The 24,390-nt window shown below is 43.9% G+C and overlaps 1 protein-coding gene across 1 annotated transcript in view; it reads right to left on the bottom strand.

Annotated features, from left to right (window-relative positions):
* The window catches only part of cacna1ha (calcium channel, voltage-dependent, T type, alpha 1H subunit a), a gene marked incomplete at its 3' end in the record, with an annotated part of 107,464 nt that overhangs the window by 53,767 nt on the left and 29,307 nt on the right, over window positions 1–24,390 (bottom strand). The window contains exons 6-12 of the mRNA XM_080723209.1: window positions 20,367–20,459; window positions 17,463–17,701; window positions 13,202–13,449; window positions 12,449–12,769; window positions 8,389–8,555; window positions 5,991–6,188; window positions 1,198–1,349 (exon numbers count right to left, since the gene is read on the bottom strand). Of these exons, the coding sequence (XP_080579335.1) occupies window positions 1,198–1,349; window positions 5,991–6,188; window positions 8,389–8,555; window positions 12,449–12,769; window positions 13,202–13,449; window positions 17,463–17,701; window positions 20,367–20,459 (1,418 nt within the window). The remainder of the gene's footprint in view (window positions 1–1,197; window positions 1,350–5,990; window positions 6,189–8,388; window positions 8,556–12,448; window positions 12,770–13,201; window positions 13,450–17,462; window positions 17,702–20,366; window positions 20,460–24,390) is intronic.

Genomic DNA, 24,390 nt, shown 5'->3' on the forward strand with positions numbered 1-24,390 from the left:
AGATTCCAACCTGGGTCTCCTGCGATTTCTTCTGTTCTCCCCAAGAGAGAATCCCTACTTGGCCAGAGGAAATATTGTGATTATGAGCTTCAAGCAGGGCTACTTGTCAAACAGTAGGTGTGCTATCAAATTACTCAATGGAAGCCTAGGGAAGACTACAGATTGGTTAAAATAAGGTTTATTAATTAAACCAAGGATTACAGCAGAAGGCAGAAATGGATCCCTCGCTTGGAGACATTGATGAAAACCGGGAAACATACTGTGTCTATTAAAACCCAATTAAACGGCGTCATAATATCCTCACTGTCAGTGAAGCAGGTGCGGATGTACTGTAACTGCTAAAACTAATCATCCCTAATAGACCTCGGGGCATTTAAAAACCTGACATTATGTTTTTAGATTGAATTAAAGGAACCTGAGTCGGATAATAGAATCAAATCATTCCATTGCAGTTTGTTGGGACTTGCTGAAACTGCAAATGACAAGCCAAGTTAGCCAGAACTGGTTGAAGACTGTGTTGAGTGCATTCACGCAGTAAAATCCTTGGTGTCAGTTTATCCATCCGTAACTCTTAGGTTGTCGAAATGTACATTTGTACACTCTCAGAGTTAAATTAGCACTCCTAGATGGATATGTTCTCTGCCTTGTCTCTAGACATTTCTGCTTTATTGGATAATCTCTCAAGACAGATCCCGCTAACAGATGGGATCCCAGATTGGTAAACTAGAGACAAGCAGGGAAGACATGCGATGACATACTGCAGAAGTCATGACCTGGATTCAAACCCACAACTTGAATAGGGCTGTGTGGTATTAAATTACACAAGATTTTCAAATCCAGTCCTATATTGTGCTGATAAGAGTAATTGTCACAGAGTTATGGCCATTTGAAGCCATTTGAGGCCATTGTTAAACACTGCTCTAACACTGTAGTTTTCCGTATACATGCAAGGTAGTTTTCTTGGTGTTACGATTCTAATGCCAGACCCCTGAACAGCGTTTGTGTCAAGTTTGTTGTGGATCGGAGCAAGAGTGTGCGTCTCATGTCTGGATGTTACGTTTGCGAAGTCCACCGTCCACCCATTAAGGTAATTATAAGGTAGTATGTGATCCTATGTGATGGGATTGACTGGACTCGGGTTGGAGTGTTTGTGGTACGCTTGGTACTGGTTGAACCAGGAGGAGGATGGTATAATACCTGATGATGACGATGATGCTGTCGAATATGTTGTAGGGGTTCTTGATGTAGCCAAAAAAACCAAAGGCCACCAGCTTAAACACCATCTCCAACACAAACATACTGGTGAAGACGATGTTGCTGATCTCCAATATGTCTGTCAACTCTTCAGGCTGGATGGAGAGAGCAAGACAGAGACACAGAGAGAGAGAGAGAGGGGGGTGAGAGAAAGGAAGAGAGACAGAAGACGAACCAACCAACGAACTAAAGAATACGAAAACAGAACAGAACATGATCCAACATGGAGGAACTGAAATTGGTTCCATCACATTAGGTTCCATTTGTACACTCTCAGACTTACAGACCTGTAAAGGTTGTTGCACACTGGTGCGTTTTTTGGGCCAAATATCGGATTGAATTTCAGAGCGTGTAAATAAAAAAATCAACCTCACGTTATGTCAATCACGTTTGCACACTGCCGCCCGTTCTGTATTTATTTTTGGACCAGGGTTGTTCCGATTACTTTCGAGGATTTCGGATTTCCAAAACGCAACAAAAAAATGCAGTGCAGTCAGTGTGCAACCAGCTTCAGTGTACATTTGGAACCCTCTCTAGGAATCGTTAAAGGGAACCGCTAAGAAATAGCACTGTTAAGAGGGAATCGTTAAGGAACCGGAATGGCTAAAATCCTGGTGGATCCCGACCCTACAGTTGAGTCCATCCCAGCCAGTACTTCAACTGTCCTCCATGAGCTGTGAAAACCTCCTCTGCTCTGCCTGAGCACTGAGCTGAGACTTTATCAATCAAGCTCAGCGCTGCGGTCAGGTCCGATCAATCAGCTCCAGCAAACAGTGCACGTCTCACTCCTGATCTATCGCACTTAGCTCGTAGTGCACTCAGGGTACCACACAGTCAAGTTGCCGACTTGCATTCATGTTGGTCGCTTTACCTCTATGGCTGGTGGCAACGACCGCACTTTTTTCTTTCTTTTTTTACCGTTTCTTGATAAAATCAAGACAATGCGCGACCCCACTGTCACCTGCCCACCTGCCCTCAAACTATGGGTCGGGACCCATAGTTTGAGAACCGCTCATTTAACTCTGAGAGTTAAATGAACTCTAAGGACTTTGCAGTTGTTCTACAACTTAGAAACATTTCTATTTTGTGTAGTGGAAAGAAAGAGCAATAAATATAGGGATATATATATATATATAGATATATAGATATATAGATAAGCTGTTATTGGAGGTAAATAAATACAACTGGATGAAGTTCTGTATTGGATTGCATCTTGGCAACTCTTTTTTGGGGGTCAGAACTGTTGTGCTGACGCACACAATTGAGAGGGTAAAAAGATCTATTGATTTAAAACAATACTCTGACCTTATGATCTGGGAGAGGAGTTCAACAAAACAATGACAGAAACTCACACACCCACACACACATGCACACACACGCGCGCACACGCACGCACACACGCACGCACGCACGCACGCAGGCACGCAGGCATGCACACACGCACACACACACACACACACACACACACACACACACACACACGCGCGCGCACACACAGGTATTGTTTACTGTATGATATTCCATCCTAAGCTCACAGACGATTGACAAAGAAACTCAAACCCATTCTTGACGCAGACCTCCGTTAAGCGCGCGCTCGTGTGTGCGTGTGTGTTACAGTTTTTCCAGTTACGCTCTCATTGTTTACAATGATGATGAGAGCCAATAACTGCTCTTCCTCAACACTGCGGCCTTACTCATGGCGCATAATTCACCCTGAACTATCTGTGCATTAATTGCACGTGCACGTTTGTGTGTACTGTGTATTCAGGGATAAAAGCAAAACAGAATCTCACAAAGTTGTGTCACTCCAAGTCCCACAGACAGTGAGATAAGTGAAACAACGAGAAAGGATTTTGTGAACCACTGACATACAGTAGTGTGAGATGGAGGTGGGTGGGGGGGACAGGGGTGGGGGCATGCGGTTTAGGAGGAGGCAGAGGGGAACGTGGGACTCTTATGTAACCTTTTAGTCTGGTGTGTGCTGCTGTTGGCCCAATAAGGCCATGGTTCTCCCTGCCGCTCCTTCTGTTTATAGCACACACACACACACACACACACACACACACACACACACACACACACACACACACACACACACACACACACACACACACACACACACACACACACACACACACACACACACACACACACACACACACACACACACACACACACACACACACACACACACACACTAACCCCCAGAGGAGAAGGGAGGGAGAGTGAGAGCAGGAGCGAATGTAGCGAGAGAAATGTGGTGTTTTTGAGGATGGGTGCATGCATGCGCGAGTGCGCGTGTGATTTCGGGTGTTCTGCTTTTTGAACTGAATATCTATAGCAAAGTAGGAGGGAGTGATGTGTGCGTGTGCGTATCATACCTCCTAGTGTGCGTGCATGCATGCGTGGTGTGTGTGCGTGTGCATGTGTGTGTGTGTGTACGTGCGGTGCGTGCGTTTGAGAGACAATCTATGAAGGGAACACATTGTTCAGTGAACATTATTATTAGGCTGACACTGGCCAGATGTCATCCACACAATGTACACCGGAACAGTAATCCTGGAGAGTGTGTGTGTGTGTGTGTGCGTGCGTGCGTGCGTGCGTGCGTGCGTGCGTGCGTGTGCGCACGCACATGTGTGTGCATGTGTGTGCGCGTGTGCGTGCGAGTGTGTGCGCGTGCATGTCTGTCCGTCCGTCCGTCCGTCCGTCCGTCCGTCCGTCCGTCCGTCCGTCCGTCCGTCCGTCCGTCTGTCCATTTGTGACGTGTCACGTCAGTGACAGTGTCATAAGAGTCTGTCTGGGTCTGAGTATTTAACCTATAACATTAATCAGGGTCCATATCTTGCCCTAGATTCCTCCATCTTCTACGGAAGCATTTAGCTTTTATCTGTATAAGCCTCTAAACACAGCTATCTCTCTCTCTCCTCCTCTGTCCCATCTCATCCATTCCTCCTGCTGCGTCTCACTCTAGGGCCTTTTCCACCGGCAAAGAACCGGTTCTGGTTCTTTCTCCCGCCTATGGGATGAACCAGAGGTGAGAAACGGAGTTGGTTCCGAACCTAAAAGTTGGTTCCGAACAGGAACTACAAAATCCTTGGTTCTTCTGGTTCAATCATGGTTCAATCTGGTGGAAACGCAAGGTTCTTTACCGGTGGAAAAAGCCCCTCTGTGTCTCCTCTCCTTCCCTCAGCTTATTTCCTCCACTCCTGTGCCTCTCCATTTCTTTACTCCCCTTCCTCCACTGCTTTTGTCTTCCATATCCTCGCCTCACCACAACTTTGCGGTTACAGACGTGCATAAAGCCAGGCATACCGTACAGACAGACAGACAGAGGTCTTGTTTTGTCTCAGAAGGCTGACAGCCTGACACCTCCCCTAATGTGACCTCTGCTATGAGGCCAAAGGTTAAACACACAGACCCTCAACTCACCTTTTAATAGCCATGTAGATCATTTGGCAAAATACGATAGTTTTTTGTATTGGACGAATGCTTGTTTTCCAATGGCTACCAGTAAAAGACTTGTTGAAGAAGCACTTATTCTTTCTGCCTTATAGTTTATGGAGACATTGTCTCAAAAAGTGTATCTGCTTCTACTCTTAGGCCATTACATTATCGTTCTGCCCCTAAATTTATTACGGGTAATAAAGGCTTCTAGGCATTTTACTAGTTTACCTTATCTCCTGAACTCTGGGGCCTACGTACAACACAGACTCAAAGGAATGGATTGTACACCAGGTTCCCGTAGGAAAGCCAGACTTAAGAAAAACTACTTTTAATACATTCACAGCGATTGACGACAGACCCCAGGACTACACATTTCTTTGGACATTTGTAATTTCTGTACCAAGGCCACAGCCCTCAACGCATTTTGCCAACTATAATAAAGGATTAATTTAAAAAAAAAGTTCAATCCCCCTTACAGTTAGCCTGGGTGCCAGCCTGCTCGCTCTGTTCTGTGATTTGTTTTGTCACTCTGGAAGTCTGGAAATGAATCAGTTGACTTGCATTTCTGAATGTCAGTTGTGACGTTGGCGACGTCGTCGCTGATTGGATGTTGTTCCAACGAATCAGAGTAGGGTTAGGGTAGCTAAGTCATCAGCCAGCCAACACTGGTGTATTTGTCCCGCCCCGCACCACAGACCAATCGAAAGCCACGGATGTGTTCCAGCCGCTTTCTGTGTCCCACCTCCCCTTGGAGATACGAGGCTATCCAGATTGAGATGCGGAGAGACAAAACAAATCACAGAACAGAGCGAGCAGGCTGGCACCCAGACTACTTTACAGTGTCACCCAGTGCCATGTCTTGTCTACAGTCATGCATTCAGTCAGTCGAACCCAGCAGGAAGCTCACATCTGGACAAGATCAAATGTAGAATAACACTTTTTATCTGTATTTGTTTGCTTTATTTTAGACATCGATAATGATAGTGACAAGACACAGACAGCTATATTTTCCTCCATGCCTTACCCCCTTATCCCTAAACTTCTTTTTTACTATTTTGAAAAACATTTTAAAATGCTCCAAATAGCCGATCTACATGGACACATTGTGAGCTTGTAGATCAGCTATTTGCACAGGTTAACTGTTGGGAAACAAATCAGCGACATTGCGATCATTATGCGCGTGTGTGTGTGTGTCGTACTGTACACTCTATTCCCCTTGCAGACAGATACACAGACAGACAGACAGACAGACAGACAGACAGACAGACAGACAGACAGACAGACTGACTCACCTGTTGGTGGTACTCGATCCCCATGCTGAGCGTGTTGACGAGGATGGCGATCATGATTCCTCGGTTGAAGTACTTGCTGTCCACGATCCTCTTCAGCCTCTCCCTGAAGCCCATCCAGGCCCGCACCGCCCAGTTCCTCCTGTGATCCCCCGCACCTCGCCTCCTGCCCCGCCCCCGGCAGCCGCGCGCGTCCCCACCCTGGCGGGAACAACAACAGAGAGAGAGAGAGAGAGAGAGGAGAGAGAGAGAGAGAGAGAGAGAGATAGAGAGAGAGAGAGAGAGAGAGAGAGAGAGAGAGAGGAGGTTCGTCATCCCGAGTGTTAGGGAACACTTTGGCTATTTTCACTATTAATAACAACATTTAAAATAATAAAAAAAGGAAGTTATTGGTCATACAAGGTTTCCACCTGACAACAACGATATATATATATATATATATATATATATATATATATATATATTACAGCTTGACAGTGCAACACTGAAACAAGGTGTTCTTGCAAATGCCTTGGGGCCCGGTTTGGGGAAAACACAAAAAAATAATAATGTGACAGACTTTTTTTTATAGTTTCCTATTGAGCAATGTGCTCTCAACCTTTGAGAGCACATTTGTAACTCACATTTTGCTTCTGGGGGGTCTCTGGAACTAAATATTTGAGGCAGGGGTCCGTGGCCAAACACATATTATTTTGTGGGTCCTTCACATGAAAACGTTTAAAATATATATTCAAACTCAAAGACTTGCACAAATTTTCACGATAAAAAAAAAATAGCAGATCTACAAGCTCGCAGCGCGGCACTCGGTGCCGCCCTTTGAGCTTAAATATCTGCTATTTTTCAATAGTTAAAGCACAAAATAATGTGTAATAATAATGCGTTCCCAGTCTAAATGGGTTAAACCCCCTCCGACTATGAAGAACATTCATGGGGGGCCCGCAGTGAATCCTTGTACCCAGGACCCAGAATTTGTTGCGACACCCCTGGTTGGCAACCCTCAATTCAAAACGCCAACACTGACCCTGGGCTGAGAATAAACCTGAGTGATTAAAACGAATATGAAATGAAGCAGCCCTCCCTTTTTCTCCTCTGCAGCCACTTTTCATTCAACTCCCCACAGATGTGCTGTTCTACACTTATCCACCAGGTGCCCTCGGACCTGCCCTCTCTTCCCCTATTATTTCAGATCCAGCCGCCCTATATAATGTACTCAGGGACACCTCAACACATAGACCAGGGCTGGGAGGGAGAACCGGTGACCTGTAAAAACTGTGTGTTTTTTCGGTGTTTAATGTGATATAGCAAAGCACAAATGCAAACATTTACCATAACTGTATATCATATGAACAGTTTGGTATTGAGACAAAGTCAATGTATGATGATTTGTAAAGTTACATTTTATATTAGTATTTTTTTTTTAAACCAAATACCCCCCGGGTCAAAATGACCCGCGAACCGAACTAAGATGAAGTGAAACCGAACCGAACTCAAGGGTTAAGCCTTGTTACCTCCTGCCTAATAAATCCTATGCATTGCACCTGCTCAGTTTCTGTTCGCATGAAGGATTCCTGCTCTCCCTCGTTAGCACTAACCTTGACAGCCGGGTTGAACCCAGGAATGACTCACTCTGGTCACTGGTGTCACCCTGGGACGAGTCGCCCCAAGGCCAGATTATTGAGTCCATATTAGCCTACCCTAACACAGGCCCCCACTCCCCATAGCACACAGCTTGAAGCCCGACGTCACAACGTTTGGAGCGACGCCCCAGAGAAAGCCTGGTGACTAGGGCTGTCACAATTATTACACAATCGTCTAATCGCAATTATTTGACATAATCGCGATTATTTTTCATAATCGTCATAATCGTGTCCATGTTGAAAAATGTTCATATATCTTTTTTTAAGTAATAAATAGTGGAAATAGCAGATCTAAACGCTCGTTGTGAGCTTGTAGATCGGCTATTTCCACTATCAATGTTCTTTTTTAAGTGTAAAGTTGTCGAATATGTCAATAACTTCTCTGTATATTTAGGTTATGTGTCATATCTACCATGTGCAACTTCAAAGCCTAAAAGCCAAACAGAAATGTAATTTTCAATGACAAAAACACAATTAAATTGTTAATCGCAATTATTTGAAAATGTCATAACTGTGACAACCCTACTGGTGACGTGAGGTTACTCACCATATGTCAACCATTATCCCCAGCATCACCACCAACATCATCATCATTAGCATCATCATCATCAATATCACCATCACTATCATTATCCTCATCATTGACATCACCATCATTACTATCATCATCATCAGTGGTTCAACAACAACAACATCATGATCATCACCCCCATGGTACAGCCATACCACCCCCATGCCCACCACCACCCTGCCACCCTGCTGACCTGGGTGAAGTCATGGCCTCCGTCGGTGTCTCCCATGCCTCCCTCCATGTCTCCCAGCTCCAGCTCCAGAGTCTCCAGGCTGCGGGCACACAGGGGGCAGCTGAGCAGCTCCAGGAGCAGGGGGCTTGGCACCAGGCCTGCCAGCTGGTACAGCAGCCTCTGACGACCTAGTTGATGAGGAATACACACATTTATCTGCAATTAAAAACTGTCTGGAACCCATTCGAGACACTCAAACACCTTCCCTCTGCAGTGCTCTAAAAGTGACTGGAGTCTGTCTCATTTCCCCCCAAAAGCCCTTGAATATGATTACTGTGATTATGGTAAGTTTACATTTCATATCGCACATTTTATATCACACTCACCATACTTGGGTTGGTGAGGGCTAGACATTTGCCCCTCACGGGCCGCCTATTGGGGGACCCTACTCTAGAGTACAGTAAGTAAACCAGACCTGAGTTGGCTCTGTTTTTTTCTCTCAATGTTTTCTCTTAAATAGCTGATCTACGAGCTCACAATGTGTCGCAGCTTGATATGGCTGCCTTCAGAAAAATATAAAAAGTGGGTGATGCTAAGGCTGAACGCAAAGTGAGCCTAGAATGTACAATGTGGGAGAGCTTTGGGTTGTCCTGCACAATGACACCATATCATATCAAATCAGCCCTTGGTGTCAGTATTCATGAAGAACAAGGTGCCAACTTGCATCGAAATCTAAACTCATGATCAGGTTTATGGAGACGGAGTATTGGAGTACTGCACTTGCTTTGTCGTGAGAGAGAGAGAGACAGACAGACAGACAGACAGACAGACAGACAGACAGAGAGACACACGGAGAGAGACACAGAGAGAATAAAAATGTCTAATAAAAGTACAGATGGGGAGGGAGACAGAGAAGTTATTAGCCTATAACTCAGCAGAGCATGAAAAGGTAAACAGAGTGTATTGATGGTGTATTGATAGCGCGGGGTGGGGGGGAGGGGGCGGGGGCAGGAACGTGCAGAGAATGTTAGAGAGGCAGGGGCTGAAATTTCGAAAACAGCCTTTTGGTGAAAATATAGAAAATAGCAGACCTCCAAGCTCACAATGCGTCGCAGTTGGCTATTTTCGGTGCTTGATACCACACTGAACTAAGCATAATCCATTCAATACTGGAGATGTGGCGTAACACAGAGAGGGCAATTCTTTCAACATAAGACGCTGCATTCAAGCTCAGGAGAGTTTAGACAAAGTAATTCTCTTGAATGCTGCCTTCAGGTATGGCATGGAAAGAGGGGCATTTACATTTTTTTTGGGGGGGGGGGGGGGTGTACAGCATCAACGTGGCCCACAGTGCTACTTCCTGACTCCTAGCTGACTCCTCTGTTCTCTCTCACCAGAGGTATGCAGGCTGAACATCCAAACACATTCATCTGTAGGAACAACACCATGCGTCCTGCCTCTCACTGACAGTGAGATAAGGACAGAGACAGAATATTCCTCTCCTGTTATTCAGTGACTGGTGCCTTGTCACGTCTTATCGTCAGTGCTTTTTTTAATGTTGAACAAGACTCAGGGGCGTCACAAGAGGGGGGGAGTGGGACTGAGTTATAGGGCCCAAGGTGGAGGGGCCTTAATTATATTATACTTTAGCTATTGGAAAATATGTATTCAGTCATTTCAGTGGTGGAAAAAGTACTCAAATGTTTTAATGTTGTCTAAACTAATGTACAGTATTCTATAATTTGTTTTGTATTCCACAAGAAAATCTGTGATGTATATTGATATTCAATAAAACAATAAGTTGCAAAAAAAAAAAAAAAGTATCAATACTGCAATTTATAAATACTCTGCTACAAGTAATAGTCCGGAAATATTTTCATGTGAAGGACCCCCAAAATGATATGTATTTGGCCACGGACCCGACACAGAGTGCCGCGCTGCAAGCTTGTAGATCTGCTATTTTAGAAAAGTCGTGAAAATGTGTGTCTTTGTCTTTCTTTATAATATGTACTTTTTAAGCGAACATTTGTAACTCAAATGTTGCTTCTGGGGGGTCCCTGAAACTAAATATTTTGAGATGGGGGTCCGTGGCCAATTACATTTCATTTTGGGGGTCCTTCACATGAAAATATTTGAGCACCACTGACATAGAAACATAGAAGGATTTGAAATATTCAGACTCCGCACACATTTTCATGTTTAAAAAAAAAATAGCAGATCTACAAGCTCGCAGCGCGGCACTCAGTGCCGCGCTGTGAGCTTGTATATCTGCTATTTTTCAATAGTTAAAGCACAAAATGTGAGTGAATACTTGTACCCAGGGCCCAGAAATTTGGTGTGACACCCCTGACAAGACTGGTTCCCGGAGGTGTCACTATGATGAAAATAGCAGATCTACTGTAGCTCAGCTATCTTCACTGTGACTGTTCTAAATTGTTTTTAAAATGATAATAAAAAAGGAAGGGTTTTGGACAAAGTTTCAACGACTACATAAAGGTTCAACAGTAATCTAGAAGCACCTCAGCTGTGTCCTTGAGCCTTCGTCTGTGCTCTCCAATGTTCTCCATCACTCTGTCTGTGTATAGTGTGTGTGTGTGTGTGTGTGTGTGTGTGTGTGTGTGTGTGTGTGTGTGTGTGTGTGTGTGTGTGTGTGTGTGTGTGTGTGTGTGTGTGTGTGTGTGTGGGGGGGGGGGGGGGTGTCTGGCTCCTTTAGAACAGAACTGACAAGCTTATCATACTGTCACGGTGTGCTTCACAAACACAACAATTAATGCCACTCTCACTCTCTATCTCTGGCACTCTCTCTCTCTCCATCTCTCTCTCTCTCTCTCTCTCTCTCTCTCTGGCATTCTCTCTTACTGGGCGGAGGTAATTAAAAAGTGTGGATCAAATACTATCCTCTCATTGTGTTTGTGAATAAATAAGGTTACACAGTACAGTTAGGTAGGATATGCGATAAACAGAACTGACAATTAATAGGTAATTAAAAAGACGTATCCACCATAAACTATATGCAAGGTATAATCAATGGGGAGCAGGTCATTATTGAGGAATAAACCCCACCAGGGTGATTAGACGACGATGCGCTAGTGGGGGACGCCGATGCGCACAGAAGGGGTTTATTATTTATTAAGGGAAAGTAGTGTAGATACTGTACAGCAGTGTACTGTACACCACGCAAGAAAACTAAATAGAAAGACCAAAAAGCACTCCAACCGTCTGCCCACGTCTGGCCAGGCTGTTAGGAGGCGTGTATGGCAACAAAAAAATAAGAAAAAATAAAGGTTAAAATGAGTGTGGGAAAAAAAAGAAAAAACTCTTCTACTACTCTTCTATAAGTCCGCCCCACACAGAGACGCGTATAGGACATGTATTCAGTGGTGGAAAAAGTACTCAAATGTTTTACTTAAGTAAAAGTATCAATACTGCAATTTATAAATACTCTGTTAGGGTGCCCTCACACCAAAATACCTATGAGAGTGGAATCCACTTTCCGCCAATGAATTTCAATGAGAGTGAAGCGGTTTCATGCCAGCAGAGGATTTCTGCAAAAAACGCTCCCTTATCATTGAAATGCATTGGCGGAACGCGGATTCCACTCTCATAGGTATTTTGGTGTGAGGGCAACCTTACAAGTAATAGTCCGGAAATTCAAAATGTACTTGAGTAAAAGTACAAAAGTATTGATATCAAAATGTTCCCAAAGTAAAAGTACACAAATGTTTGAAAATAGTAGATCTCAAGCTCACAACGCGTTGAGCTTGTAGATCGGCTATTTTCAAACAGCCAAGGAATAAAATAGGGCTAATGTATGGCGTTAATGTATGTTTTATAATATTATAATTTATACCAGCAAAGTAACTAGTAACTAAAGTTTTCAAATAAATGTAGCAGTAAAACTAAAAGTACAATATTTGAATTTGAGATGAAGTGGAGTAGAACCAAAAGTATTCAGAATTGGAAATACTCAAGTAAAGTACAAATAGCTCAAAAGTGTACTTAAGTACAGTACTTAAGTACCGGTAAATCTACTTAGTTACTTTACACCCCTGCATGTATTATTGATGCGTGCCGTTCTTACTGTGCTGTCCCATGAGCTGGTGCAGTTTGGCCAGGGTTTCGGTGTGCTCGGAGGCAGGGTGGTGGTGGTGGTGGTACAGGTCTCTGCTGGGCCCGGGCCCACAGTGCTGGGCGTGGGGCGGGGGCGTCTTGCTGTTGAAGCTGCACACGAACGAGGGCAGTATGGTGGGATAGTTCATGCCCCCGTTCAGCCGCCCCAACAGCGCCCCCATCCTGTGGGCCACGGCGGGGGAGTCGCCACTCACGCCGTTCCCGTTCCGGCTCCCTCCTTGGATGGGGAGCGACCTCATCTCCAGCTCTTCGCCCCCCTCGCCAACTCCTCCTAGGGATGGGACAATAAGCGATATTATCATTTATCGTGATAAAAGAACACTCACGATAATCGTACCCCGGAGATTTAATTTATTGTGAAATCGTCCTTCGTCATGCACTGGGATCAATTCACCTTTTATTTGCCAAGCTGCATATCCCTCTACTGGTAAAACATACTTATAATATATGGTACGTACTTGATACAGACTTTTTTTCACTCTCTACCAAATCTCTTTGCCAAAAAAGAGCAGATCTACAAGCAAATGTTCCGCCCCAGGAGAATGGATGTTGGGGATTATCGCAATATCATAAATCGCGATTTCTTTGGTCAAAATAATCGTGATTTGAAATTTTCATAGCGTCCCGACTCCCATCCCATCCCTACCTCCTCCCCCGAGTACCGCCCCTCCTCCTACTCCTCCGCCTCTGCCTCCTTCTTCGCCGCCGCCGTGCTCCGTGGCGGTTGTCACGGTGACGGTGTGCTGCCCGCCGTTGCTGAGGCGACAGTGGTGATGCTGGTGGTGCTGCAGCAGGTTGTGGATGGGGCGGAGCCAGGGCGCACTGCCGGGGCCCGAGCCGCCGCTGCCACCGCCCCCGGCGCCCCCGCGGCCTAAACCGTGGCTGTGGCCGTTCCCGCCGCCGTTCCCGCCACCTCCGCTGCCGTTCGGGTTCACCTTCTTACCACGTTTACTGATGGGGCGGAAGGAGAGAAGAGGCAAAGGAAAGGGACAATAAAGGAGGAGTTCATCCCCAAAATGACTTTTTTTCTCTATCGATTATTATTATTTTTTAATTGAGTCTGCGGAAGTTCTTTTGGAGAGGCAGAATGTGGTTGTTGCTATCTCCCTGGACCCCTTCTTCATTCGTTAACAAGTTCTGGGGGATTTGTGATATCAGATTATGTCTCATGTTAGAGCAGATAATCACAGCAGAGCTACACCGCCAACACTAAATGCAATATCATTGCATATGATAATAACATTGCAATAAATGGTTAGGTAAATCTAAATTGGTGTGGTTATTCTGAGCTGAAATATACTAGTAAGACACCTCAGGGTGACATGCGACCTCGCCCTAAAGGGCGAGGTCGCGCCAATTCTTGACTATCTGGCCAACCACAGTGTTTCTCTGACGATTCTAGTTGTTATCATTCTGGGGGGAGTTTGTTCATGTTTTTGTGAGAAAGGCCCTATCGCCAACCCCACCTAGGGTGTGAGCGATGGGGCCTAAACATGGAAATGTGGAGAACACTATATATGGAGATAGTCCAGTCCATCATGTCATAATGGGACTACCGTCATAGACAGTAGCCATTGTTAGGCCGGAGTCAATGGCTGTGTCTATGACGGTAGTTCCATATGACATATTGGACTAGACTATCTCCATATATAGTGTTATCCACATCTCCATGTTAGGACTCATATATGGGCATAAAAAGTATGTCATGTGACATCACTTCCTGTACAGACAGTCAGCCATTGACTCCGGATTAACAATGGCTACTGTCTATGACGGTAGTCCCATATGACATATTGGACTAGACTATCTCCATATATAGTGTTATCCACATTTCGTGTAGCCGCCCTTTACAGGAAGTGATGTCACAACTCGCTGACATCACACTGACATCACAGAGGATACGGAAGGACGGTCACGAGGATACGGAAGGAAGGAAGGAAGGAAGGACACTCAAGCGACACGGTTCTTCAGAGTATATGCGACATTCATTGTGATGGCACACTCACAGAATCAATTTTATGCCCATACATGGAGTTCCCTGACTATGTTATGTCAAAACATGCCCATATGTGGACATTACCAAATATGGACATTTCCAGATATGTCCTTAATATTGATAACATTGGGACAGGGATCTCCATATATGGGCATAAAACGTATGTTAATTAGTAAAGCCAAGCTTGGGTTTGATGCCTTGGGATTTCTATATTTGGACATTGTGTACCCAATAGGTCATCATCTGGAAAGGTAGGGTGTAAATCAGAGTAAAGCAGGCTTTTGAGCTTGTTAGGGCCAGAGATTGATGACATCAGAAATCCCCATATATGGGCATAAAGGGATTTTGCTTTTGGGAATACCCATATATGGCATTTTTATTTTATTTTATCCTTTATTAATAAAAATACATGTATGTATCCATATACATATGGAGTTCAATATTGATGTTTTTGGAGAAGGTATGTTGCAAATGTATGCTACTTAGTAAGGGGCCTCGGGTTAGATACTCTTTGTATGGCCTCTGGGGTCCTTGGCGTCGGTTAGTAGTAAGCCCAGCACATAAGATGTGGGACGTCACAAAGCCTGCGGCCATGTAGCATTTTCCATCAGGCCTGTTGGTTTTCTATGACGGTAGTCCCATATGACATGATGGACTGGACTATCTCCATATATAGTGTTATCCACATGTCGTGTAGCCACCCTGTACAGGAGGTGATGTCACAACTCGCTGACATCACACTGACATCACAGAGGATACGGACGGTCACGAGGATACGGAAGGAAGGAAGGACACTCAAGCGACACGGTTCTTCAGAGTATATGCGACCTTCGGTCGCAATAAAATAATATTTTTTTTGTTTGTGTCATATTCCTGACCAAATCATTTGATGATACTAACAAAGACCCTAATGTATCTGGTAGGAGACACAAAGGAGGCTCTTTGGGTCTCCTACCGGAACCACTGGGGGTAATCAAATTATTGGCTAACGGTGCAGAGATGTTTAACCAATATTGACTCAAATACTCAGGTATGGTACATATTGTAAAATCACAATAACATCTGCTGTTTTCCACAATGAATGTAGAGCCCTTAAAGGGGCCTGTCACCTAAAGGGTTACTGTCACTTTAAGAATCATCTTAAAAAACAAGTTAATATTTGTATGATGTCATTGTGGGGATGCGCAATTATAAGCCAATCAAATTAATTGTCTGTATAGCCTGACTGTATGACTACTTACTGTACTGGTCAACTGTTGTTGGGGGGCAAGGGGCAGATTACACTGTGACATGAGCTTCAGACTGTTTCAGACTGTTTTCAGAGAAGCTCATGTCACAGTGTAATCTGCCCCTCAATCCATTTAGGTGACAGTACCCCTTTAAGTCTCTAGGCACATTTATCTACTAAACGGTAAGCACATTGCGGTTACCTGAAATGACTCTCTGTCATACCATCAAGTACAATGAAAAGCTTTGAGCAGGATTTATTTCACTCGTACTCACTCAAGCGTTTCCCTGCTGACATTGATCTGTTGACATTGATCTACAGCACAATCTCAGAGCTCGGTTGAATAGCCTTGCTATGGAGTGGAGCGTCTTAAAGTGTTCTCATCGTGGGACAAAAGAGAGATGTTGAATCTCTCTCCCAGAGACCATAGCTCACTCCTGCATGTTTCTACTGTTGAGCTACAGTATAACGGAAAGCCTGCTTGGGAAGAGTATAAATAAGTTGTCATCTGCACTGGCTGCCAATCGATTTCAGAATACAGTTTAAAATCCTACTCATCACATGTAAGGCCAGGATGGGCCTTGCCCCTGCCTACATCTCGGACCTAATGTCTAACTATGTGCCACAACGTACACTGAGATCTGCAAATAAAGCACTCCTGGACTTTCCAACAGGTTAATTTAACACTAAAGGTCGTATGGCTTTTGCATTTAGGGCCCCCCAGGCCCCCACCCTCTGGAATGCCCGGCCCCTGGAGATCCGGCTAGCTGAGTCTGTCCCCTGTTTTAAATCTCTCCTCAAGACTCATTTCTATAGATTAGCTTTTAATCCTTAACCCTGGTAATTTTGATTTTTATGTATTTTCACTGTTTTTTTACCATTAAGTATCTAATTTAACTTTGTGACACAGTTTTGAAAGGTGCTATATAAATAAAGGTTTATTATATGCAACCACAGGACTTATATTCCCAGTAAATGAGCAGGAACACCAACTACAACCATACTGTAACAGTTGTTTTGTATTAACTTACTCTACCCAGCGTGATCTAATATGAGAGTGCCGACACTAGCGTTGACTCAATGCGATTGTTCCAATGTTTGGAACTTCCACATTGACATTGAGAAGGAGCAGCGATAGTGTGAGGCGCCTCTCTTCTTCTACAGCTCTGACTCTACCATACAGATAGGAAAATTGCTCAAAATGTTGATTGTGGATTGTAGCGTAAACGTTAACCTTTTTTGTGAGCATTTTCTGAATGTTCTGCTTTAGATTCCCACCTGGGCAGCCAGCCACTGAACAGCTTCATAGGAGCAGTTTGGGTTCAAAAGCAATAATGTTGGTGACTTGACTAGCCTTTCTGTCTTTTAATCAAATTTAGAGCCTAAAATTAAATTTATACAGTATTACTACAACCATGAACTGTCTCTAATTAAAAACACACTCATTGCTATTCCCTGCACTAGACATATGCTAATTAAACACTTTGAGTTCTGACATTTATCTTAATACAACATAGCTCTGGGGAGTTTAAACCTAATCTAAGTAACCCATGGACCCAACAATACCCATTTTAATACTACAACATAATCCATTTGAATTGAATAATGCTAACAAAATATTCTCTTTAGACTCTGACCCATAATTTATAAAACCACTGTGCAATGCTTAATTATTTATAGTTTGTTGCACAATGCACTGTACCATCTTGTACAGCTAATCATAATCCAGGCCTAACCCACCTGTGCCAGACAGAGTACATCCGCTGCAGCCGGCGTGTTAGCTTGCGGTACAGGTGGCTAACGTAGCGCAGCATCTCCTCGTAGCAGGAGCCCGGCTCGCTGTAGCTGGCCAACGTGGAGTCGTTGGACATGTAGCGCGCACGCTGCTCCCTCATCAGGGCGTTCTCCCTCTGCTTGGTCTCTGAGAACTGGGTGGCGATGACCACTAGGCACAGGTTGATCATGAAGAAAGAGCCCACCTGGTTAGGAGGCGGAGTTGAAAGTGAGAGTTTAGAAAAGAGACTCGCTGCTGCCCTTAGCTCAACTAGAGATAACGGTAACGCCTCAAGCAGCCTTTTATTGTTGGAAATGGGTAGAAACTGGGGCTGGGCAATATCATGATTATTTGATGAATGAACACTTATTTATTTTAAACAGTGAAAATAGCAGATCTACAAGCTCAAGCCCCCCTCCTACTCCTAATATATGATTCTACTGAGCTTTATTCCAATATGTTTTGTAGTATATCGTGTTCTATTTTGTCTGTATTACCGGTATGTATTACTGATGAATTGAGTACAAAGGACCACAATGGAAACAAGCCCCTGGAGTTTTTGTGTTATCCTTTTAGCATAACATTTGACTGTACCACCTGCACTGTTAATAAGCATGTTAATAAAGTATCCAATCAATCAATCAATCACAAGTTAAAGATTAAGTCGGTTATTGGTTCAAAAATATTGTTTCCAATTTATTTCCGGTCGATTACACTAGTAGGCCTACTGTATATAGAGTACAATTCAGAGATAAAAGCAAAACAAAAACTAAATAAAAAAGGGATACAGCCCAATTGCCTCACTACTGTAGTTTGGCACTGGGACGTTCCAGCTCACGAAGGCAGGACCATTTCCTATGGCCTCTTATGCAAAGGGGAAATCGCACTGGGCCGGGGAAAAGGAAGAGCAGCGACGGAGTGAAACAGAAGAAAGGGTTGATTGACTGAATATGAGGCCATGATGGAAGAGGGGGAGGTGGTAAATTGTGACATAAGTGAAAAAGGAAGGAGTCGAGACAGAGGGAGACATTAGGCAGGGGCTGAAGAGAAGAACAGGGCTGCATCCACCGTGAAGGATTCATACATTCCCACTTGCATTACAAGATCAAATAAAACATTCAACTTTAAAATGAACTTTTGATTTGATTTAGCTTTGGGAAATGTGAAGGCCACTCTAGATCCTCAGAGAGGTGGAATCCCCTTCCAGATTTATTGAAATACCATTAGTTACGATGCATTCTTGGCCCCATCACCTAATGTGATAAATATTCTTTTTTTAAAAGCAGTCCATCTCTCACCACTGTAGACATAAAGGCACGGCAGACTTCCGACTCACTCAATAAGGGTATTGTTAAAGTTACTGGCACGGTTATCTGCCAAGCCGTAAAATTTGAAAATCCAGTTTCATTTATTGTGTAACTAGCCTTCAGTCAACATGATATTTGGAGGTGCAACTCACAGGTATTCCTCCACGTCCTCCTCACATCCTTGAGATGTTAACACTACAGTGACGTTAAAATCCGTCCCACGTCAGCATTACCGTGGATATTATAGTACACATTGTGAGAATGCACAGCGAATCTTGGCCAGGCACTGACTGACACATCACAATTTTGAGACTATGACATTTCAAGTTCCCTGCATTATAAAGACCCAGCCACCACTCAGAGTCGAGATATGACTTAGCCATAACAAATTCTATCCCAGACTGTCACATTAGCATGCCATTAAAATGGTAATGACAATGGAATGAGATGTTCTAGAGAGCATCTCTCTTTGTTTCTCGTTTTCACTCTGCCTTCCTCTGTCAAATTGTTCTCTGAGGCCTTAACATGCTCTTTCTCTTTCTCTCTCTCTCTCCACTCGGTCCCAACCAGTTCATTATGGGCAACTTGTACAGCCTCACCCACTGTCGCTTTCCCTCCCTCTCATTCCCTCCATCTTTCTCTGTCCCTCATGCAATCTAAGTCACGTCTATGTTTGCATCACGCGTTCCAGCATTCTCTCCATCCCTCATACTCCCCCCCCCCCCCCCCCCCCCCCTCTTCTCTTTCGCCCCTTCCCACCCTCGCTCCACTCTCCTGCCTTCGTCTCACTCCGTCATTCTGAGTGCATACTAAGCACTTCCTACATCAAACCACAGGCAGGGAGAAAAGTAGGTCATACGGCAGAGAAAATATAGCCCAGGCTAGGGTTTTTTTTAAATCGTTCCCGAGCAACGTGATAACAACGCAACCTTGTCCAATAACAAGACAGAGCACGGAGATCCGTGGAAGTCACTCCTGCTTAGAGCAGTCAAAATTGTTTGTTCTTTTGTTTCATACAGAAAATGTTCGGTGCTCAAGTTAATAGTTTAGAAAAACGTGGCATGGGGCCTTTTGAGAGGGTTTCAAACCCCCTAAAAAGACTAAGCTGCTCTACCATGACAAGACCCTTAAGCTTTTGGTCCAGTGGTAAATGGTAAATGGTGCATTAATATAGCGCCAATATCCAAAGCGCTTTACAGAGATTGTGCATTACATTCACCCATTCACACACATTCATGCACCGATGGCGGAGGAAACCATGCAAGGCACCAACCTGCTCATCGGGAGCAATTAGGGGTTCAGCGCCTTGCCGTCTCAAGGACACTTCGACACTAAATCTGGGGGAGCCCGGGATCGAACTGGGAACCTTCCGGGTGCCAGGCGGCCACTCTACCCCTGAGGCACTGCCGCCCCAGTGCATGTTCTAATTCATCAGCATTGTGGCTATATTGGCTGCTGTTAACTTCTCAAGTTATATTTAGTTTTGATACCACTAGAGTGTTTATTGCAAAGATTACGGTTGTAAAACAGTAGTGAGTCAGCCATAAAATCAGGGATACTTACTATAATGAGCAATATAAAATATATAAAATTGTAGAATGAGTGAGCGTCCATGACATAGTACATAATGTCAACCCATCCTTCTAATGTGATGACCTGGAAAGAGAAACAGAGAGAGAGACAGAGAGAGAGAGAGAGAGAAACAGAGGGGAGGGGCATAGATTAATTAATGAGGGAGTTTACAAAAATAATTACACACATTGATACCCCAGCTCAATTGCTTTCATAATTACAAACACAGCACACACACACACACACACACACACACACACACACACACACACACACACACACACACACACACACACACACACACACACACACACACACACACACACACACACACACGTTGTGCCACAGACCATAAATTAAGCCTAACAGTCACACTACAGTAATTCACATTTTCATTCTGTCTCCACATGTTTGTTTTACACAAAGAAGGGAATCAGGTACTCAAATCAAGCAACAAAACAACTCAATGCTCAGTGGAACAGAACAGAGGGGAATGCCTCCTGTCCTGTGATGTGTTTACAAATATTGTATTGTCGCTGTCAAAAAGAAACTGAAATGCCCAAAACCGTCACTTTCGATGGGAAAATAATCTAACGGATATACAGTAAGATGATTTAGTCAGAAGCTCTTGTTAAAGACTCACAGGCAGACATAACCACGTTGGTATCCCTAATTTGGGCATGTCATTATAGTCACAAAGAGACATTTTCGCTACTTTAGTATAAAATAGGGACATTGGTAAGATAAAATAATATTACAGATAAAATATGGAGATGCAAGGTTTCTGCCCGACAGCAACAACACTGAACTCTGTTGTGAATTGTATGTTTCCCTCCAGACTCAATTCAATCCAAAGGAGCTTTATAATGTCACAACTAGAGACTTTAGCCATTCATATCCTCGATGTCGGGTACTTTTCGCAAAGTAAAGCCCTGCTTCACCATACAAGGCCGTCGCACAAAACTAGTGAAAACAGCCAATCTACAAGCACACAACTGTTTTCACTAGTTTAAATCATTTTTAAAATGATGAATACAAAACGAACGGTCTTGGACATACAAGGTTTCCACCCGACAACAACGTTATAATAATGTAGAGACCTAATTAATTCTGCGGGGTAAAGTTTCAGTTTCAGCTTCACCCAGCCGAAGCTGCTCTGGTGGTCATACTGAGTTGGGGGGTTGTCATGCTCATGGACACCTCGACACAGCCAGGGAATCAACGCTGGGACTTTCCCAGGCGGCCTCTCTACCCATTCAGCTCTGGCCGCCCTAACGTGGTGATAAGTGGCAACTTGCTCTTTAACCACTTAACCCCTATATATATAATAGCCCTGGGGGCTCTATATATTATATATAGCCCCCAGGGCTCTATTCTACTGTAGGTCCCTTAGTATTTCCCTCAATCTGTTTTCCCAAAATCAGCCGATCAACAAGAACGCCCCCAGGTTAAGTGGAACGAAAAGGATATACTATTGGTGTGTTTAATCGGGAATGAAGAGCGCATACTGATCTGTCATTGGTGAATTAAGAGAGCCTGCAGCCGGGCTGCACACTGACCCCAACCCACAAACATCCTCACCTCTATTGGAGATGCAGCTACAACCACGACGAGAGAGAGAGAGAGAGAGAGAAAGGTGTGTATGTGTGTGTGCGTATATGTCTTTTTGTGTACTGTGTGTCTGTGTGCACGTGGGACAGTAATGTGCATGAGCCTTTGTGTTGGGGGTCAATAGTTATTAACCTGGGCTGACAGACAGATTGGCCCAATAACCCTGAGATGCCCCCACACTGCCACTTTCCTCTCGTCCTCATTCTTTATGTCTTCCACGCTCTCTCCTTTACCTCTCCCCCCTCTCCCTCTCTCTGTGCTCAGCCCCTGTTGGCCCAATTCCTTTTCCTTTTGGCTGAATGTAAATGTCAACACTCCAGACGGAGTAGAGGACACGTTGGTCTTACAAAGCGCTGTGTTGACTGAAGTGCTTTGCATCATTCCGTCCATTCTGCAGAGTCGCAGGGCTTGCGATGCGTTTGGATGTGACTGACCATGCAGCTCACCAGTCCAGTGGTGGAGAAAGTACTCACATCTTTTACTTAAAGGAGTCAGTACAGTAACTACAATAAATTAATTTGATTGGGTCATTTAACATGGGGGTACATGACATCATTAAAAAAATTGGCTAATTTGATAGCCTTAATTCGCTGTTTTGGCCATGTCACTCCACCTTTAAGTATCAATACCGCCATGTAGAAATGCTCCGTTACAAGGAAAGGTCCAGAATTCCAAATTTACTCGAGTAAATAAATGTACAAAAGTGTTGGTATCAAAATGTACTTAAAGTACTCATTATGCAGAATGTCCCTTTTCACAACTTTTCAAAGAATCCTTTGAAAATAGCAGATCTCCAAGCTTGCGACTCATTGTGAGCTTGTAGATCGGCTATTTTCAAATGGCTGAAATGTATCCACCTGTTTCCACGAGAATTTACTGCAGAATTATGTGTGGGACACAACTGGAGAACAGCAGACATACAAGCTCACGTCGCGTCGCAGATGCAACTATTGTGAGCTTGTAGATCACTCTCTCGGCTAAGGCCGGAACTGCCGCACACCTTCTGCCCAATGCACGATGGGACGTTGGAGACTTGTGGATATAGAGCTGAAGTGGTTAATATATGTATAAAAATCTAGCTTTAAAATAATTTGTTAATTTGCCTTAGAGATGTAGTAGAGTTGAAGTACAGTAATAGTACATAAAATTGGAAATACTCAAGTAAAGTAAAAAAAAAAAAGAAAAAAAGAAAAAAGAATTCCAGAGTTTCCCGAGTTTGTATTGGTACTAGTGCTGTGCCAACCCCGAGTTTCCCGAGTTTGGGCCGTTTTTGATTTTTTTTTTTTTTTTTTCAAAAATTTTTTTTTTCAAAAAATTTCTTTGGACCTCCAGAAATGTATTAGGCATGATCGCGATCGCGAAATTGCATGTTTAACCCCCATACCAACCCATTCTTTCAAACATGGCAGCCATGTTTGTTTACATCTGAAGAAAACATAATGGCTGATAAATCTTGAATGCCTGCACGGATTTCCAAGCGGATTTTTTTGTTTGAAAGCTGTGAACAGCATCTACACACGTGGTGCATCATCTAGGCATGGGCGTGCACTTTTTACACACTTGCACAATTACATGGAAGTCTATGGTAACCATGGCAACGCGGGACATTGGCCGGAAAAAATCATTGCAACATAAGTGTTAAGTACAGTACTTGAGTAAATGTACTTAGCTACTTATACCAGTGGTTCTCAACCTTTTCAGGCCAAGACCCCCAAAATAATCATATTTTAACTGGGGACCCCTCATCCCTCCCACCCTGACGAGCACCAATAGTTGAGGCATTACATTTTGTATAACATGGTTTTATTGTGAAAATAGCAGATCTACATGCTCACAACGCCTCATGTAGATCGACTATTTTCACAGTTTCTGCAGTATTTTACAATTTTTTATGTCAATGTTTAGCCTAATATGTCATTTTAGAGGTATTAAAAAGTATTAAATTGTCACTTTAGAAATGTGCAGATGCCCTCTATACACTTAAACTTTGTTGATTTTTTTACTGCCAAGTGTCGAAAACAATGTTGCACATTAAGCTAATCATCTGGGGACCCCCCACAATAATTTGGGGACCCCCCTGGGGGTACCGACCCACAGGTTGAGAACCACTGACTTATACCACTGCACCAATCAGGGAATTCCCCCAGCTCCCCCTGTCATGCTCTCCATCCTTCTCTCCCGCTCTCCCCATCCACCATCCCCCCTGTTCCCTGAATACCCTCCACTCCGCTCCCCTCCATCACACTCTGAGAGATAAAAGTTCTCTGTCACATTTCATTCTATTCTTTTTTTACCTCCCGGGGGTCAAAACGTTGACCTCCGTCCTCCACAACCCATGTTCAGCACAACAATGCATCACAAATGTCTTGTTACTGATATACTTGCCGCTCAACAATATAATAGC

This window comes from Nannobrachium achirus, assembly GCF_963921795.1.
Source record: "Nannobrachium achirus genome assembly, chromosome: 4".
Lineage (NCBI taxonomy): Eukaryota > Metazoa > Chordata > Actinopteri > Myctophiformes > Myctophidae > Nannobrachium > Nannobrachium achirus.